Genomic DNA, 17,809 nt, shown 5'->3' on the forward strand with positions numbered 1-17,809 from the left:
TCCATTTTTGTTAGCAAGAGTATGAAAATTTAGAATTTTTTTGTACATTTAGAACAGATGTAAAATTTACCCCTATTTTTTTTTGAACTTTTTTTTTAAAGAAAAGATTATTAAAAATTAGGGCCGTCAGGCGATTAAAATGTGTAATCGTAATTAATCGCATGACTTCACTAGTTAACTCACGATTAAATAATTTTTTTTTACATCTGTTCTAAATGTACAAAAAATGTATAGGTTTTCATACTCCTAACAAAAATGGGAAAAAAATGTTAAATAGAAATAGTTCAAATGAATTCACTAGTTAACTCACAATTAATCACAATTTTTTTAATACAATAAAAACAATTATAGGTTTTCAAACTCTTGTTAAACTAATAAAAATAGTTAAAATGAATTTTGACGTCTATAGCCGTCAATGGCAGTGAATGAGTTAAAAAAATACAATTGAAATTAAGTTTGAAAAAAAAAATGGAAGAAGTCGGGAATGACTTTATGGCGAAATGAGATTAGCATCTAGGCAAGTGCATGACAACAAACCGTTTTAATGGAATAACGTTAAGGTACATTGCATAGATTTTTTTTGCAGGTGTCTAAAGACAGCAATATAAGACTGAACCAGTACATTTATTTTTTTTAATAATAAAAAGATTATATGACAATATGGAGTTTTTGTAAGGGGGGAGGGGGCAGATAACAGACAAATTTTATGAGAATGTAGTAGAATTTTATACAATTTTTTTCTAATGTATGACAAAGCCTGGAGTTTTCAGAGAGTTTTTATTTAATATTTTGAAATAAAAATTTGTAAGAGGGAAAATAATATGCCAGACATATCAGTTAAGAGATTAATTGTGAGAATTTAGTGGAATTTTGTACAAAAGTAATTAGGTCATTTCAAAAAAATGTTTAAATGATCTGAAAAGAAAAACAATGCCACAAATAAATGAGATAAGAGCCTATTCTTGTGAGCAGTTAGTATTTAGCACACCTAAAAAAAAATGCAATGTGTGATGTACGTGCAAACATAAATAAAAATCAACTTCTGAATTACAGAAAATGACTGTATTTTAAATGTAGAAAAAATATGATTATAATATGATTATAGCCGGGGGATTATACTGTTGCAATATGTACCGGTAGTTAGAAAACAGTCCAGCAAATAACATTGTGTTTTGTATAAAATCCTACTAAATTCTCATGAACATGTTGGCTGAAAACAACAAACAACAGAATAAACACACCTGATTCAGCAAAGGTGGCTGTGTGTAATAAAACTTACACTACAGGATCTTCCACATTTGACAGCATGGTGGCTCACACAAAATACTAAACAGTAAATGTTTCCTGAAAGAAGAACACCATTCTTAAGAGGATCCATGATTACGCATACTCTCAAAAGACCAACCAGCTGATATCTACTTTGAAAAATGAGATGCTGAGCAAACCAATAAGCGTCGTGACGAGTCTGAAGATAAACACGCGGAGGTGGATTCGAGTTATCGCCATCGGAGAGTGGATTCTGCAACAAGGTGCAGCCTTGACATAATCCAGCTGCTTACAAATTCCCACCGTTTAGTTGAAGCGTGGCATTAAAGGGCGTTGTATTCCACACACTTGGATGGATCTGTTGTGAAGTGTTTTTGGCAGATGGTCATCAGCCTCTTCAGTCCCTGCACGGGAGGAAGGAAATTGTTTCATTGATTTGTTTTTGGCTGTTTGTAAACCTGACACGTAGATAACCAGGATCTGTTCTTAGTCGTGCCGCCATTCGCTTACCTGAATATACTTCCTCTGCGTTTCATCATTGAGGACGTGGGCCACGTGCTTGGAGAAGATCTTCTCTCTGCCCGTACGGGCGTGGATGCCCACCATGGTCACGCCGATAGGCCAAGGGGCGTTTCCGATGGCCATCTGGAGATAGGAGTCGTTTGCCTTGACGTATTCTCTCTCCAGCATGAATTTGATGATGTCGGTGATAGACTCTTTGATATCAGCTGGTAAATTCTGAAATAAAACACCCACATATTTAATCTGTTGTCAATGCAGGAACTACATTACTTGGTTAACTTATTCACTGTTGACAGCAATAGACGTCAAAAATTAATTTTAACTATTTTTATTAGATTAACAATTTTTTCCCATTCTTGTTAACAAGAGTATGAAAGCCTAGAATTGTTTTGTATATTTAGAACAGATATAAAATTTGTTATTAATCGTGAGTTAACTAGTGAAGTCATGCGAATATTTACAATTACAAATTGTAATCGCCTGCTGCCCCTATTTTTTTTATCTTAAAAAATAAAATAAAAAGAATCCCTAATTTTTATTCTTTTTTTTTTTAAGAAAAGATAAAAAATTAGGGGCGTCAGGCGATTACAATTTTTAATAGTAAGTAATCGCATGACTTCACTAGTTAAAACATGATTAATCACAAATTTTAAATCTGTTCTAATACGATTTAAAAAATCTAGGTTTTCATACTCTTGTTAACAAAAGTGGGAAAAAATGTTAAACTAATAGAAATAGTTCAAATGAATTTTTGACGTCTATAGCCGTCAATGGCAGTAAATGAGTTAATAAGGCTGCAAAATATCGGGAATTTTCAAAATCATAAACTTTCCATTGCAATTGAATATAATATATAATAATGAATATTTATTTGAATAAATCAGTAATTTACTAATGTGAAGGTTGGCTCTTAATGGAGAACTTTACCGTATGTGTGGAAAATATATGACACAAAAAAACAACCCTTTTCTTTTATAGATTTTTATCTTGTGTTATTTTCACAAGTCTTGAGACTTAACCTGGGACCTCGGGGATTGTATTTCGTGCCATGTCAAGTGGAAATGTGTGTTAAGACAAACAAAAAATCCTTGGATGTTTGCATCCATGAATTTCGAGAAAAGAAAGTATTTGAATCCTTGAAATATAAACTTGAAATATAACTTGAAAGGACAATGACAAAATAAAAGAAAGTGAAATAAAAATAGAATAAAGTAAAATAATAGCAACCGAAAAAACAATACAAATACTGACTGTTCCTGTGCGTTTGGGCCTCTTGCAGTGTGGTGCCGTGCATCCATGGTGTACACACTTAAAGTGAGTACAGAAGAAAGTGACGATTAAATACTATTAAAATAACTCGTTTTTTACACATTGGAAAGAATTTGCGCTTTTGCATAGTGTTAACTTACCTGTGGTTATGTGTTAACCCAAAGCATTCGTGTGTGAATATTCGTTATTTGAAGGAAAATGACTCCCGAAGTCGATGCTAACTTCCGGTTAGCATTTGAAAGGGATCCTCCCTTCGCTTTTAGCATTAGCGGTAGGCTAGCGATGTTTTCAAAATGAAGCATGTTTTGTACAGTATAAATATACAGTGGATGTAATTCTTAACATTGTGTGTTTAGTTTTACAGTTAACTCCAACTGGAATGTCATTAAACAGCTTAAAGGATGGTTGGAGGACAACAGAATAACCAGAATAACATACGCTACACACTTGCTAGTTGCTAATGCTACCGAGCAAAATGGTGCATTCAGGGTACTTTCACAGCGTCGAAAACTTATTTGATAACGTTTATAACGTTTTAAGGGGAAAATAATCGGCCGATTATAATCGATTAATCGGTCGGGCCCTACTATACACACAACCAAAGAGCCACAACTGCAACACCAGCCATGTTACCTTCTTCCGGAGTTTCCTGAATAGAGGTTTGAGGTACGACTCTGTTTGCGAATGGGTGGCGCTGGCGAGCTTCCCTTGAACGCTGCGCTTCACGTGGTCCTCACGACTGTTCAGATCTTTGGCCCACACCCCGAGAAGGAACTGGAATGGGAGCAGAAATGACAATCTAATCAATTGACAGAGAGCCTCGCAGCAATACAGAGCTGTGATTGCCTCCAGTTGTCTTACACTCAAGAACTTGTCAATGACATCCTGATCTCCGTCGTCATCTCCTCTTCCTAGAGTTTTTCCAAGAGCCTATATGGGTGATAAATATACACCAGACAACATCCAGTGTGGAGCTCTGAGTATGAGTACAGGGCACACAGTTAATGCGTCAATATCATCAATCAACATGGGCATGTGAAATTTCTCCATTTCACCAATAACAAGAAAAAAAGACATGTTCCATTGAACTCCATGTTCACTGTATTATATAGATGTTATGCTGTTCGAAATGGATAATGGTCGAGATCCCTCACTTATTTTTTCATGAAATACAAGCTGCCAATGTACATGCAAACAGCTAAATAATGTGAGCTTGCTGACACGGTGGACCGTGGCAGGGTGGACATGTTTGGCTAAGACTCCAGAACAAAAAAAAAAACAGCCTTGGTTTGAAGGTTAGCTCTTTTAAGACAGCCCCTATTTTGGGTCAAATTTTCCAGAATGTGTCATCGTACCTCCAGCTCTTCTATAGTGGTGTTCTCTTCGTGCACTTTGAGGTCGTGCTGAGTGTCGTGTTCTCCTGGCTCTGTCCCACCGACAATTTCGTTCAGGTACTGCTGGTCGATCTTGTCCATGGCCGCTTTCAGGTCATTTCTCAAACCCTACACCGCGCAGACAGTGGATGGCGGAACCATGAACAATATGTAATGAACACAGTTTCTGCACTTGCGTTGCAGCTGTGCTGTGAGTGTCAAGCGTAGTATAAAGCACACACAATAAAATGCACACAATTAAGCATGGGCTGATTACCGGTTTAACAGACTATTTAAATTGGCCCATTTTTTCCCATTCCTCCTGTGTTTTCTATGAAGGATCCATTACTCTGAAATGACTTGCTCACAGAAATTAGAGCGGCGATCGCTGCCTGACCCACTGGCATCTGGATTTTGGCCTGTTTTACTGTCACTTCTCTTCTTCTTCTTCCCATAACTCCTTACCGGGAAGGCATTGCCTCACAAAAAGAGTCTACCTCCGCCTGCGGTGTTTCAATTCATTACCTGATTCAAACCCAAAAATGTATGAATACGTTTTTAATAATTTGTCTTTCACTCCCAAAAGCGTATCTATACGTTATTTTTATTTTTTTAATGCTAGACCATACAGAGGGCTTTGATACAGCTTCTGAGATGAAGCGGCAGCTTAAAGCAATGGTAGTTATTACAAAAAAACGGCCAGCAGGTGGCAGCACAGTATAAGAGGTCAGCCAGGGCCATGTTGCAAAAAAGCTCTTTTTGCCAGTGTTTTCAACAGGTTTGGGAATAATGATGAAAACTTAGCTACATTCTGATGCTAATTGCTGCAAAACAGAAACAGATACAAATATACTTTTTTTTCCTGATGAAAGAAGAGACTCTAATCTTTCTTTTGATAGGTTCCATGTTTTATAGCAATAGAGCAGAATATTCTGTGGACCTTGCAAAACCAGTCAAAATCCATTAAAGCAGCCGGGAGCAAAGGAGGTTGCTTCAGTGAAAATGCCTGGGAGTGAATGTGTTAAAAGGACTCTCGTGTTGTTTAAAGTAACATTGTCTTGCATCACTACTTTTCTGCAGTCCGGTCATCCACGAAAGTGATCCCTCCATCTGTCATCCCTTCTAAAAAAATGTTCCTGTTTTCCCTGAAATGGGTTTCCTGGGAATTTTTTCGCATTTGAGGCGTGTAGACCAGACGTGTTGTTGATTCTAGACTACTGTGTGCTTTTGAAGCCCTTTGAGAACCATTTGTTGTGTTTGTCACACCCTAAATGTTGTCTTGCAACACAAAGCAAAATCGGAAACGAACTCATAAATAAGGTCACTGCATTGCTAACTGAAGGGCTCACTGTGTTACAGTATATTGTTTTCCACCTCAAAGTGTGTGGAGGCATACCTTGTTTACTTCTGGAGTCAGAATCTCAATCTTGCGGAGTCTCTGGAAGGCATCGTAGTCGGACTCGCCGAACAGTCGGATTGGCTCGCCTCGTTCTCTCAGCCGTCGGATGACCTAATCGCACACACCACATTTCTTGGATTAATGAGTGTTTTTCTAGGAACCTGCTAATGATTTTAGCCTCTACTTCTACTTAATTTTATTATGATGACATGCTGTGCTTCCAGGTTTAACTGCTTCTTTCAGTGGCTCAAAATAGGTCATTGAATATCTACACACTGACTGCCATTATTATGTGATCACGTTCTTATTACTCATTTCCCTGTGACGCGTGAATAAAAGTGAAACGGACCCAATTTCACTCACCTCCTGTCGTGACAGCGTCATGGGCAGCTTCTCTTCCGTCAGTTCCAACTCCAAAACAGGATTAGCGGAGGTAGATGCTTCTTTCTCTTCCTTGTTGTCAATCTTCAAGAGAAAAAGGAATACACAAAGGTTAGTTTGAGAATTTAAAGGCAACTTGAATCTTATATGAAATGCAGTTTCATCTGTGTAATGTGAAAGCTTCTGGACCGACAGATTCAATGAGGATGACAGCACAGACTTCCATGCATAAATTACATGAAACTATTAAGAAAAGAAAAATTGCAACGTATTATCTAATTGACTGCTTGATGATTGCTATGTTTTTTTTTTTAGCTACTTATAAAAAAGGAAGTAGTGGACTTCATCATGCTTTCATTGATGCATGCATCACTTATCTTTAAAACTGTTATTAACAAGTTTAATCAATACAATCTGGTAGAGCAGGGATGGGCAACTTAAATGATGTTAAATGTGGGGGGGGGGGGCACAATATTTTTTAGCAGTACTACTCGGTGGGAGGCATATAGGACCACACACTACCTAAACATATGTATGATAAAAATGCCATCTTAAATATGGATTAAATATGTGCATTTGTGCAAAATACATGCTCTTCATATAGAGGAATAGATTTTTCATAATACATGTGTTAGTACATGTATAAAAAAATCCAGCCTTCACCAACAAAAGGTTTGAACAATCAAAAAATAAGCACATACTGTGTCTACTCACACCGTAGATCGGGCAGTAAGATTCGTGCAAACACTACTCAGAGCCGTATATATAGTTGGGCCAACTCAGTTTCAGCAGGGTAACAAAATGGCGTCCGTATGTCATGTGACCAGCAGCTGACCAATCACAGCATGACCTTGGTCAACTGCTGGTCACATGACATATGGACGCCATCTTGCTACCCTGCTAAAACCGAGTTGGCCAAACTCTCTATATATGGCTCTGAAACAACTAAGCCATATCTGCCATCTAGTGGTGAATGGTGATATTACAGCTTAAAACTATACTCAACTTTATTTATAAAATAACCTAATTTGCTGCATGCAAAGAGCTGTGCATGGATTAAACTGCATATGGCCCGCGAGTTGCCCATCCCTGTGGTAGAGAATAAAACCTTAAAAAACAAACAAAACAAAAAAAATGGCCCCTTTCACACTGGCCCCCAGAGGCTGCGTTTTCAAAGCTTGCTGTGACTTGTGTGTAACACACCGATGCAGGATGGTTTGGTTGAAGTCTACACAGGAGTTTGCCGGCTGCTGATGTCGGACAAAGGTGGAACACCACCAGTGTGCAATTGCGGATGTCGCGCTGACGACGCCAGGCATCCAATTATCTAAATGTGCAAAGTAAAATCCCTTCAAAAACAGTAATGTCCCGCCTTCAGTGAGTTCTGTCTTAAAGGCAGAGGTGCGGAATTGGGGATGGGGGCATCCATTGCAGTCTGGCCACCCTGTAAGTGGGACCCTTTCATTGTTTTCCTTTTTATCCCCAAAGTAGGTTTTCTTTGATTTTTTTTTCTCCTTGCTAAGATGGTGAGTTTAGACCACAAGTAATGTTGACTTCTGTGGGCTGGGGGCTTGTGAAGGCCTGAACAACTTTTTTTGTGATAAGCTATACTGTACAATATATAAAAAATCATTGTAACTGTAACATTTGCGCAGACTACACGAGGCATCTAATTAGCTGAAATAAACGAGTAAATCTTGTCTTAATTAATGCACCAATTTTCCTGGTAGCCAGTGCCAAAGGGGCCTAAAGACTAAGACCTAACCATTGTAACAACAACTTAAACATGAACAGCAACAACAAAAAAAACGTAAATAAAAGAGTTGCAAGGTAAAAACAAAAAAATTATTTGTAAAATGTGTCCAATTTCAAATCAGTACCCATGCGGAAAAGCACACTAAAGATGTGTCCTGATTTGGCATTGTGGCTTCTGTTCCTTGTCAACTTTTTATAAAACCATGAAACAAGTCAAGGAAATACGAGGAGCAGAGAAAATTACTGCAATCACAAAGGACCATGAAGAACTGAATCAAAGTCTCTTGTTGTCAAAAGGTACCAAGGAAGTAGAAGCAGACACTCTATGTGCATTTAAAAAATAAAATAAAAATCACACTCTTTTAAACATGCATGATGTCTACTTCCTCTGTGCAGACCCATACCTGGCTGTCAGGAGTTTCTCTCTGAACCTACAGAGATGCAGGTAGCAAGTTGAGGAGAAACAGCACAGTGAAGACAAATACAAATACTAAATGCACACCTGAATGTGTCACCTTACTGGTGTATGCGCGCGCGCGTGTGTGTGTGTGTGTGTTGCATGTATCTGTCTGTCGTCATCTGTCTGTCTGTGTGCCTAAATTATGGCAAAACACTGATCAGATTTGTGATGTTTGCATGTTTCACAACAATCCACCTGATAGCCGCATCTGTGAAAGTAGTCCTCCTGCTCCTTGCGCGCAAGATCGGCCCTTTTGAAAAACTTTTTGGAGTCCTGGGAATAAAAATGGGAGTACATTATTGTGAGTTATTTCCGCTGCTAGGGCAACATAGGAAATGCGACACTTCATTAGGTAAACATGAACACGCTACCAAGTGCTAATAAAAGAGGTTGTACAAAACAATCTAATATTATCTGTATAAGTCGAATTTGGCCTTATTTTTTTTAAGTCAGTTAATTAGTGACTATCAAATGATAATTTCAGCTTTGTGAGTAAAGTTAACCTAAAGGTTAGGGCTCGGTCGATAGTTTAACATAATACAAGTAAAAGAAACAAGGAAGTCATTCTATACCAGCCGTCTAAAAACAACGTTAGCATTAGCAAAGGACCTTAACAAGCCCAACAGTCCCCAAATATACAACACAACTCACGTCAACGAGTTGCTTGTCCTCGATGTGTTTCCTCTTCCTCGCGATTTCTGCTTTAAGAATATCCATCCTGGTTGTATAAAAGCAATCAATATTATATATTAGCAGCGGTTATTTTTGCCGTGGCCGACAACTCGCCACCTAGCGCTTTGTTATTTTGCCAGAGCCAGGAAATCGCGCGAGAACGCGCGAGAATACGTTCGTGGTGAGTCACACGGTAATCGACGCCATATTTGCCTTAGATATCTCTTTGCCACATTAGTTGCCGTGCCGTGATGGAGTCGGTCACGCTCTGTGTTGGTGATGAGTTTTCTTCATTTAAAGAAGTAGAATATGCTATTGCAGCATTCGAAAAGACACAAAGTGTGCCTTACTGGCGCAGAGATACGCGAACTTTCACATCAGCCCAGAAAAGGGTGAACGTCCATGATAACGCAGCTCTGAAATATTACGAGATCCGGTATGCGTGTGTGAAAGGTGGGAGAAAATATGAATCGAAGAAGACTGATAAAAGACCTGAACAGTAGTAAGTATCCAAAATTCCATTTGCACTAAGCCAGCCCTGTATGCAGGCTAAGTTAATTGTCAGACAACTCATGCTCATGCTCAGGTGAAGAGTGAAGGGAATTTTGGCTCTTATGTCTTGGCTCACTTAAGAACCGACTCTTTAGGCTCCCAAACGGCTCTTCAGATTTTTTGTTGCCTAAATTAATATATGGTTTAAAAAAAAAAAAGTAGACTCATGCTTATCCACATGCTAGTGACTTTTGGTATGAAACGACACCGGTGTTTTTATTAGGCCATAAAGTCTCAAACTCTAGTTCTCAAGGGCTGCAGTCCTGCATGTTTTAAGGTTTCCCTCCTCCAACACACCTGATTGAAATGATCAGCTCATCAGCATGCTCTGTAGGGACCTGGTAACGGTCCTAGACATTTGATACTGTGAGAGGGAAACACAGCAACTATAAGACATTCTGAAGGACATTATATCCCAAATAAGAGCCGAGTTCAATGCGTTAGTAATCCAGTGATCAAATTCAACTTTTTTTTTTTTTTTTACAGCACATTCCGTGAAGATTGTGGATCGTTTGTGCAGTTCAGGGCTACCAAGGATGGAAAAAAGCTTGCAGTTGTAAAGATTGACACACAACATAATCACCCAGTTTTTGAGGTTAGTAAAAGTTGATATAGTTAGACATTATAGATGTCAGACATGACTCTGTAGCGTTGTCGTTATTTTTCAACATCTTTAAATTGTTATTTAACTTGTCCTTTTTTTAAATTTATTACTTGAAGGAAGAATTCCAGTTTGATGATGCAGAGTGCAAAGATATACAAAAGCTCCTTGGTACGAAATCAAACAAGAAAGTAAGTTACTGGAAAGATGGTGACCTTGTGTCTATTTGTTTTATCCCTAAGAGAAACACATTAGTAGAAAAGGTTTGTGAAACGATTGCCGGTAGGGAACCCTGGGCCTCGAGGGCCTCTGTCCTGCCTCTTTACTATGTCTCCCTCCTCCAACACAGCTGACTCAAATGATCAGCTCATCAGCAGGCTTCGTAGAAGCCTGATAACGATCCTGTTCATCGAATCAGGTGTGTTGGTGGACTGAGACATCGAAAACAGACAAGATGGTGGCTCTCAAGTAACAGGGTTCCTTACCCCTGGTTTAGACTATGGGGTAAAAATGGCTTCCGTTTTTAAGTTCTGGGTCCACCATCTGCGGTGGGGGTGAATATTTGTAAAAATGTGCCCAATAACCTTCTACAGGCCATACTTGTTTTCCACACATGCAAATATTTCACATTAGTGAGTACTGATCCGCTAAAAAAAATCACTTGTAGGGCTCCAGACTGCCTTTAGATGTTTTTTACATTATTGAATATTTTTTTTGATGGTCCACATGTTCGACTTAATTAATTCTCATTTCATTATTTTTCAAAAAACAAAAAAACATTGAATAGGAGGTACATACGGCATTATTAAAACATAATTAACATGTTTCAGTACATACGAATATGTCCCTCACAGGATGGAACTCTCACAGTCCATGTCTGAACTTTCCATCTTTATTTAACAAAAAACCATAATGTTTAAACATACGGGTGTACGCCGGTAATGTGCACAAAAGGAATGCCCAAATGTATTCCATCGTCACGTGACTTTGTCGTCGGTTATGATGATGATCTGCATTGATGATTAATGGAAGGGCATACATTGATTCTTTCAATCTCTTGCTCTTCTGCGTGGATCCCTGCCACAAACTCAAAAGAAGATGGACAATGGGAAGAGTAAAAAGACGAGGAGGAAGTCGCAGAGCTTTAAACTCCTCAGGGACGAAGGTGAGCGCGCGAGCCTTGTGGGACTACCTGATCAACAAGGTAATGGCACACAATTTGTGTACGGACATTTCATTGAAAATTATTTTACCAAAGTGCTTTGTCTTACCAATATTTTGTCATCGTAATTGGTCACATTGTGGCGACACAATAAGCTCTATGTCACCTTTTCTGCTTTGCACCATGTAGTTCATTCACGTCACTCACAGGTAGTGGTGGGTTGTCGGGGCATGCAAGGAGGGAGGGGGAAAGGAAATGCTTCCAATCTTTTGTATTACTATTTTCTTTTTTTAATTCTAGAGTTGGATGTCCAAGGAGAACAGGTTGTGGCGGTGCCAGATGGTATGTGGTACTTGCAATTACATTTCACTCGCAATTTATTCATACTTGTTTGTTACCCAATACATGAGTAAGAGTGTACCCCTGTTAAGATACAGATCCTGCTGATGTAAATAAGTTAAATAATTTGGGGGGGTTACAAATATTTATAGATTTTAATATAGGCCTACCCCTGTTAATAGAAATACATTAATAATATAAATTGTAATGTTTTATTGTATGCATAGTTCTCATAATTTAAAAATCATTAAAAAAAATGTAACCTAATATTTATTATCCATTTGTATCTTTTATTTTACAATAAAGAACATGGTCAATTATTCCAAAAAATAGAAAAGCAAAAACTATTTCACTTCAGAATTGCAGAATAATAAAATTACCCATAAATAATGCATATTGATGAGACGTACAAGATTTACAATTATGTTGTCCCTTTTTTTTCCCGTTCACCTTCATTGCTTGCTTTATACGTCGAAGTCTAATGTGTAGAAAATGTTTCAAATATTAAAGGAAGTTTAGGTTGTTTTATTTTGTACAAAACAAAAATTGACCCAAGTAGTGGGTCGGTCCAGTTTTTGACTAAAAAGTGAGTTATTTGTGACTCAGCAGTTTTAAGAGTTAACTTTCGCTGGAAATTTTATTAGGAACTTTACAAAAATGTTCCAGCCCTATGCAACTCTATAGGTTATATTTTAACAAGCTATGTGGCTACTATCTTAAAATCAACTGTACCAACACTGTGTCTTGACAGTTTGGATGGGGGATGACAGCATGGTGATCAAGAGGCAAATCACAGGCATGATGCAGCTTCTGGGTGACAGGGCCAGCAGAGCGTATCAACGTACGGAAAAAGAGCAGGACGACATGTCGGAGGTGGACCAACTGACTTGCGGACAGCCTGCACTTTTCACAGAAGTTGAGAGTACTCCCGCCTGTAGTGCTGGCTCTGAAGACCCGACAACCGTCAACAATACTCAGGATGAGACCAAAGTGGAGGTTCCCGGTATGAACGACTCTATCCTTGACGCTGTCAATCAAAATAGAACATTACTCTTTGGAAAGGTTGAAATTGTCAAATGACAAAATATGGGACTTTCCTGCAGTGCCGGGACCCGATGCGCCACGTGCCCCCTGTTGCATGTGCAACTGCAAGGACACGTTACAGGCCATATTGCAGGAGCTGCGCACCATACGGACGCTGGTGCAAAGTCAGAGAGGTGAGTAAGGGAGTGATACTCACCTGAGAAGCCCGTACAAATCAGTGACAAAACCGTCACTATATGGAAAGACAATATAACACATATCATTTGGAGCATTTCATTTTCAATATTTATGTAATAACATAACAAAAACATAAGAAAATGTAAATAAAATACATCATACTCACTTGAAATACTGTATATTAAATTCAGAAACGTGTGCAAATTGCTAAAGGTGTGTTTTGTCCAAGTTGGCTGATAATAGATTTTGCTCTGACCAACCATTAAAACTCTTTTACTGCCAGCTACTGGTGGTTGTGCACCAGTGAAGTTGTTTCCAAACTTGAAATTGACAGTGGAACATATCAGACCCTACCCCACCCAACCCCGTTGAAAAACATATTTGACAAGTATACTCGTCAGTGGCAATGAGTTTAAGAGTATGTGAAAGTGCGGATGTTATCCAGGACCAGAGATCAGGCCATGCAAGGCCAGATTTGAAGTCCGATTGGCAAAAGGAGCAGTCCCATTGTTAAGATAGTATAATTTAGATTCCAAAGGCCCCGAGCAGATTAAATGAAGATTACCTTTGTGAAACCGGTGTGTTTTGTGCTCACGTTTATGTTTTTGGTGTTGTTGTTTTTTGTTTTTAAACCATGGGTCCCAAGGAAGTGAGTGTTGATGAGAAGCCGATGTCCATTGAATTCAACACTTGAAATCATAAAAGAATATGCACGAGGTTGTATGTGTCGTCAACTTGGCAAAGCAGTATGATCACAGTACTTCTACGATATGTACTACTCGAGTCCATTAGAGATGTCAAGATTAATTGACAATAATCAATTATCAAATTAACACATATTTTAATCATTAATCGTTTGGAACCGTTGTTGAACTTAAAATTGTCTAAACGCTCTGATTTCAGCCTCTCAACAGTAATTCTTCCCATTTCTGTAGTCTTTCATGAAAGCAGACTGATGATCTTGTTTGTTGTGGTTTTTAAATAAGAAATGTGGAAACATCTTTCACTTTGGAAAACAATGAACAAATTAGTGAATCAGATTCTAAAAGGTTGGGTAGTGTAAAATTAGGACTTTACAAGATTATGGCTCAAAAAAAACATACATAAAAATGCTTTTGCAATATACTTTAATGCAAAATAAAATTGTATTCGGTTATTCGATGATTGAATTCTAAATATAATCACTATTGACAGCCCTAGATTCCATAAATGCTATAATGCCATTCAAATGAATGAAAAGATTAAAATAAAACTCCTAAAGAGATTAATTCAGTGAAAAAAAATAACGAAGAAAAAATATTTTATTTTATTTACATTGTATTGATTTATTGTTATTAACATTACAGTATATAACACGATAATGTACAGTGGTTCTCCCACAAAAAAAATGGTGGGTGTTTTTCTGATAATGTTTACCACTCGTAAGCATACTCTATTTTTTTTAGTGTCATCGCCGCAGCCCTTCCGATCAGGCCCGGGGCCCACTGCTTATCACAGGACCCGGAAGCTGAGGCCATTTTTTAAAGTGGCAAGAAGGCGAACTCCTTCCACTGCTGAGACATCGCCACGCAGTGCTACACCCGCAGAAGCAGGAAAGCGACGGCGCAAAGTCTCAGATGTAACGGCCGATCAAAATTGCATATGACATTTCACACACTAAAGAAGAACCCAAAGCAAAAATATTCTATGGAATAATTTGTTCTACATAGGTGGGAGCACATAGAGTTATTGATTTCCCCTTTTAACTAATTACATGTCCGGGTTTTTAGCATAGGCGAGACCCAGCTGGCCTGGCTGCGCCTCTAAGCCTAATTAACACAATATACACATACGAATTCAGTATATAATAGTGCTGGGCGATATGACAATATATTTCGTAAAGACGATAGAAATATATTGTGTCAACATCATTTTTCACTTACAGTAATTAGCAATCAATGTTAACCACAGTCAGAAAGCTTGTTTGATGGTTTGAAGCTTTCATTATGCTTGCTTGTTTCAGACAGCTGTCACTAGGTGGCAGCCTGAAAAAGTAAGGACACATCCCTGGAGTTTCTCCCAAAATTGAATGGCGGAAATAGCCCCAAAAGGCTTCGCTGGGATGCTTTCATCACCTACAAGCGGGTACTCGGGTCAAGACGACATTGGTTCTTCTTGCGTCTCAGCAGCAATTTCTAGCAATGAGCTTTTGCTGGCTAGTTAATGCGCATGAACACATTGCTCGGTTTCGCTCTAAAGTTAATCAACACAGCTTCCAATGGCGGTGTTTAAGTTATTACAAGTATATCATTGCAATGCTAACTGGCTAATGTTATGGTAAAACTGGAATTAAGTGCTTGGGCGATCGATTACTTTTCATAAAGCGGCGCTTGTCTAACTTTGAACAAGCTGACAATTTAATGAGTTTCTGGAGAGAAAAATGAATGCTACACAGGAAATGTTATAATTGTTACGGCGTCTCGTACGTCCACCAGGAAGAGTGGCCTACAAGATTAAACGCGTTGAGGATAAGCGATTCAGAAAATGGATGGATGAAAGGATCCATATACTAAATTAGGTTTCACAATACAGTCCTGAATTTTGATTTTGACTTTTGAAATGCACAATAAATGTTCTCAAGATTATGTTACATTAGAGTTCATCTTTTTAAAATCAATTTATGCCTGAAACATTTTCTATGCCTCTTGCTCTTATTTGGATTGATATTTACATTTGTGAAAAATATGTTGACTACAGTGCCTCTTATGTTTACATTTGATAATTTTATGTAGCAGCACTACCATTTGATACAGATCTGTTTAATGGCACGTTATTATAAAATTATTTTGGGCCTGTTTTGACGTCAAGAAAAAACTGTGGCAAGCTATTTCACAGGCTACATAAAATGATGTCGAGAACTTTGAGTTTGACGCCTGTGCTTCATCGACCGTCTTCTCAGTCGGTGATTCGTCTCGCCAAGGATTACGACGTGTTCATCTCCAAGGCTCAGCTGGACTCCATCCTGGTCAACCATACACGATCCGGAAGCCTCCTCTTCCGGAAACTGGTGCGACGTTTTTGTGACTCCCGACGAGACATAATAGGAGCCGTTTTATATTTAAACATGTCTTACTGTGTTTACTAGGTGTGTGCTTTCTTTGATGATGCCACCTTGGCAAGCTCGTTGCCAAATGTAAAAAGGAAGAGAGGGCTTAACGACAACCGGAAAAGCCTGGACCACAATATTGTTGATGCAATTAAAGGTAAATTGAGAGAAAATGGCAAAAGGTCTCAACTAGTTTCTTTCCCATTGGAAGAATCAATTATGTGCCAACCAATCAAAAGACAGCTGTGTGTCTAGCTCCAACCACACACACACACAATAGTACAGATAAAAGCCCACTGTTAAATAAAAGCCGTAATTTCAATAGACAACTGATACTACATACTATCTAAAGTCATGCATATGTGTGCAGTTTTTACAGAGAAATATTGCAGTGAGCACAGAATAGAGAAACTGCCTGGCCCACGAGACTGGGCTCGGATCCTTCACGATCAAATCAGAATTGCCAGGCGGAGGCTGAAAACGGTACGTAACCCTGATGTCATCATGTTTGCTGTGTATCGCTACGTTGGCTGATAAGTTTAGGGCCACTGAAGAGTCACTTACTATGCTATCTTGTGTCTAAAAGTTGTTTGTTTTTTCATGCTTGTTTCTGCACAGATGCTGCAGGAGTCATAAATGGACCTTTAGCAAGTATGGTTGCCTGGTGCAACAACACTACTGCAATAAGAATGGGAGGGTCACGACCAGTACCGGACTGTGACCAACTGTTTACATTACTGTACTTGAACCGATTTTGTATTTCCTTCCAGTTTCGTAAAATGACTCAATTGATTTGTGTTATTCATGTCATCATAATGCACCTGCTGACAACCTCACCTATCTGTCCTCTTGGTGTCTCCAATGAAATGTATGTTTCAATGTGCATCTTGACTAGTCAATAAAGCTGAGTCATTACATTTGTGTTATTTTTTTTGTGACTAGTTTCAGAAATAATGTGATTAAATGAGTGTATGTAGTCCAGAAATCATGGTGGGCAAGTGGTTCGCACATCTGCATCTCCCAGCTTCCACATTTCAAAAACATGGGTTCATTAAGGACTAAATTGTACGTAAGCCTGAATGTGAGCGTGAGTTCTTCTTTGTCTATGTGTGACCTTCACTATTAATTGACTGGCGACCACTCCAAGATTCATCCCTAATGAGGACTAGTGCATGAGAAAATTGATAATAGGATCAGGATAGTGAAACAAGATGTCTGCTTGCCAGAAGTTGAGCTGAACTGTTTTTGTTTATTTCACATCACATATATCGTACCCTCGCATTCGTTTGATATTTATAAAACATAGTCATTGAAATCTGGCCCACGGGCCTTAAACTTGATGCACCAACAATCTGATTTTTGCCATTTTGAAGTGCCTCGATTGATCAAATTTGTCCTGTTTATATCAGCGAAAGGTTATTTCAGGCATTCCACCTGCTCCACATATCACTAAGAGTCAGTATCACTTCCATTGGTGTCTACAAAGTAAAGTTGTATATCATCTCAATGTGCACCTCGTATTGTCAATAACTGTTGACATTCTTTTGGTCTTTTCTGGGGAATCCGCCCGTTTAGTTTGAACTATTACTATGGATGATAAAGCTTCAATCTGTAAGTGAAACGCTGAGGGTTAAATTGGAGGGAAAACGCCGAATTAAAGGTACACTCCGTTTTAGAAATTCGGTTGCCAGACTCGTCGACTTGTTAAAGGGGATGTTGAAGCATCCACAGTGCCGACAAAGGACCCATGGC

At 38.6% G+C, this 17,809-nt stretch overlaps 2 protein-coding genes across 4 annotated transcripts; one reads left to right on the forward strand and one right to left on the reverse strand.

Annotated features, from left to right (window-relative positions):
- Positions 1–522: 522 nt before the first annotated feature.
- Positions 523–9,291, reverse strand: prpf18 (PRP18 pre-mRNA processing factor 18 homolog (yeast)). Of its 2 annotated transcripts, XM_077568305.1 has the most exons (10): positions 9,077–9,291; positions 8,621–8,698; positions 8,370–8,396; positions 6,193–6,294; positions 5,827–5,940; positions 4,413–4,559; positions 3,919–3,987; positions 3,691–3,831; positions 1,777–2,004; positions 523–1,670 (listed from the first exon to the last, which is right to left on the reverse strand). In XM_077568305.1, the coding sequence occupies exons 1-10, from the start codon at positions 9,140–9,142 to the stop codon at positions 1,590–1,592; spliced, it is 1,053 nt and encodes a 350-aa protein (XP_077424431.1). In that variant the 5' UTR covers positions 9,143–9,291; the 3' UTR covers positions 523–1,589. The 2 variants fall into 2 exon arrangements, with proteins under 2 accessions (XP_077424431.1, XP_077424432.1); XM_077568306.1 differs by lacking the exon at positions 8,370–8,396 and having other exon boundaries at positions 9,077–9,290.
- Positions 9,286–16,974, forward strand: bend7 (BEN domain containing 7). 2 transcript variants are annotated; one of them, XM_077568304.1, is made up of 12 exons: positions 9,286–9,599; positions 10,136–10,244; positions 10,370–10,441; positions 11,346–11,415; positions 11,713–11,754; positions 12,503–12,754; positions 12,855–12,968; positions 14,418–14,590; positions 15,911–16,018; positions 16,097–16,214; positions 16,428–16,540; positions 16,676–16,974. In XM_077568304.1, the coding sequence occupies exons 1-12, from the start codon at positions 9,349–9,351 to the stop codon at positions 16,691–16,693; spliced, it is 1,440 nt and encodes a 479-aa protein (XP_077424430.1). In that variant the 5' UTR covers positions 9,286–9,348; the 3' UTR covers positions 16,694–16,974. The 2 variants fall into 2 exon arrangements, with proteins under 2 accessions (XP_077424430.1, XP_077424429.1); XM_077568303.1 differs by having other exon boundaries at positions 9,289–9,599; positions 11,346–11,454.
- Positions 16,975–17,809: the final 835 nt, after the last annotated feature.

This window comes from Vanacampus margaritifer, chromosome 6, assembly GCF_051991255.1.
Source record: "Vanacampus margaritifer isolate UIUO_Vmar chromosome 6, RoL_Vmar_1.0, whole genome shotgun sequence".
Classification (NCBI taxonomy): Eukaryota; Metazoa; Chordata; class Actinopteri; order Syngnathiformes; family Syngnathidae; genus Vanacampus; species Vanacampus margaritifer.

What these genes read in the sequence shown, in the direction of transcription:
- prpf18 (XM_077568305.1), bottom strand. Translation starts at nt 9,142, where the DNA reads ATGGATATTCTTAAAGCAGAAATCGCGAGGAAGAGGAAACACATCGAG. An exon ending in AGGACAAGCAACTCGTTGAC is followed by an intron (nt 8,699 to 9,076) that starts GTGAGTTGTGTT and finishes TTTTATTCCCAG; the next exon opens with GACTCCAAAAAGTTTTTCAA. An exon ending in TTCACAGATGCGGCTATCAG is followed by an intron (nt 8,397 to 8,620) that starts GTGGATTGTTGT and finishes GCATCTCTGTAG; the next exon opens with GTTCAGAGAGAAACTCCTGA.
- bend7 (XM_077568303.1), top strand. Translation starts at nt 9,349, where the DNA reads ATGGAGTCGGTCACGCTCTGTGTTGGTGATGAGTTTTCTTCATTTAAA. An exon ending in GGTTGTGGCGGTGCCAGATG is followed by an intron (nt 11,755 to 12,502) that starts GTATGTGGTACT and finishes GTGTCTTGACAG; the next exon opens with TTTGGATGGGGGATGACAGC. An exon ending in GCCTCCTCTTCCGGAAACTG is followed by an intron (nt 16,019 to 16,096) that starts GTGCGACGTTTT and finishes TGTGTTTACTAG; the next exon opens with GTGTGTGCTTTCTTTGATGA.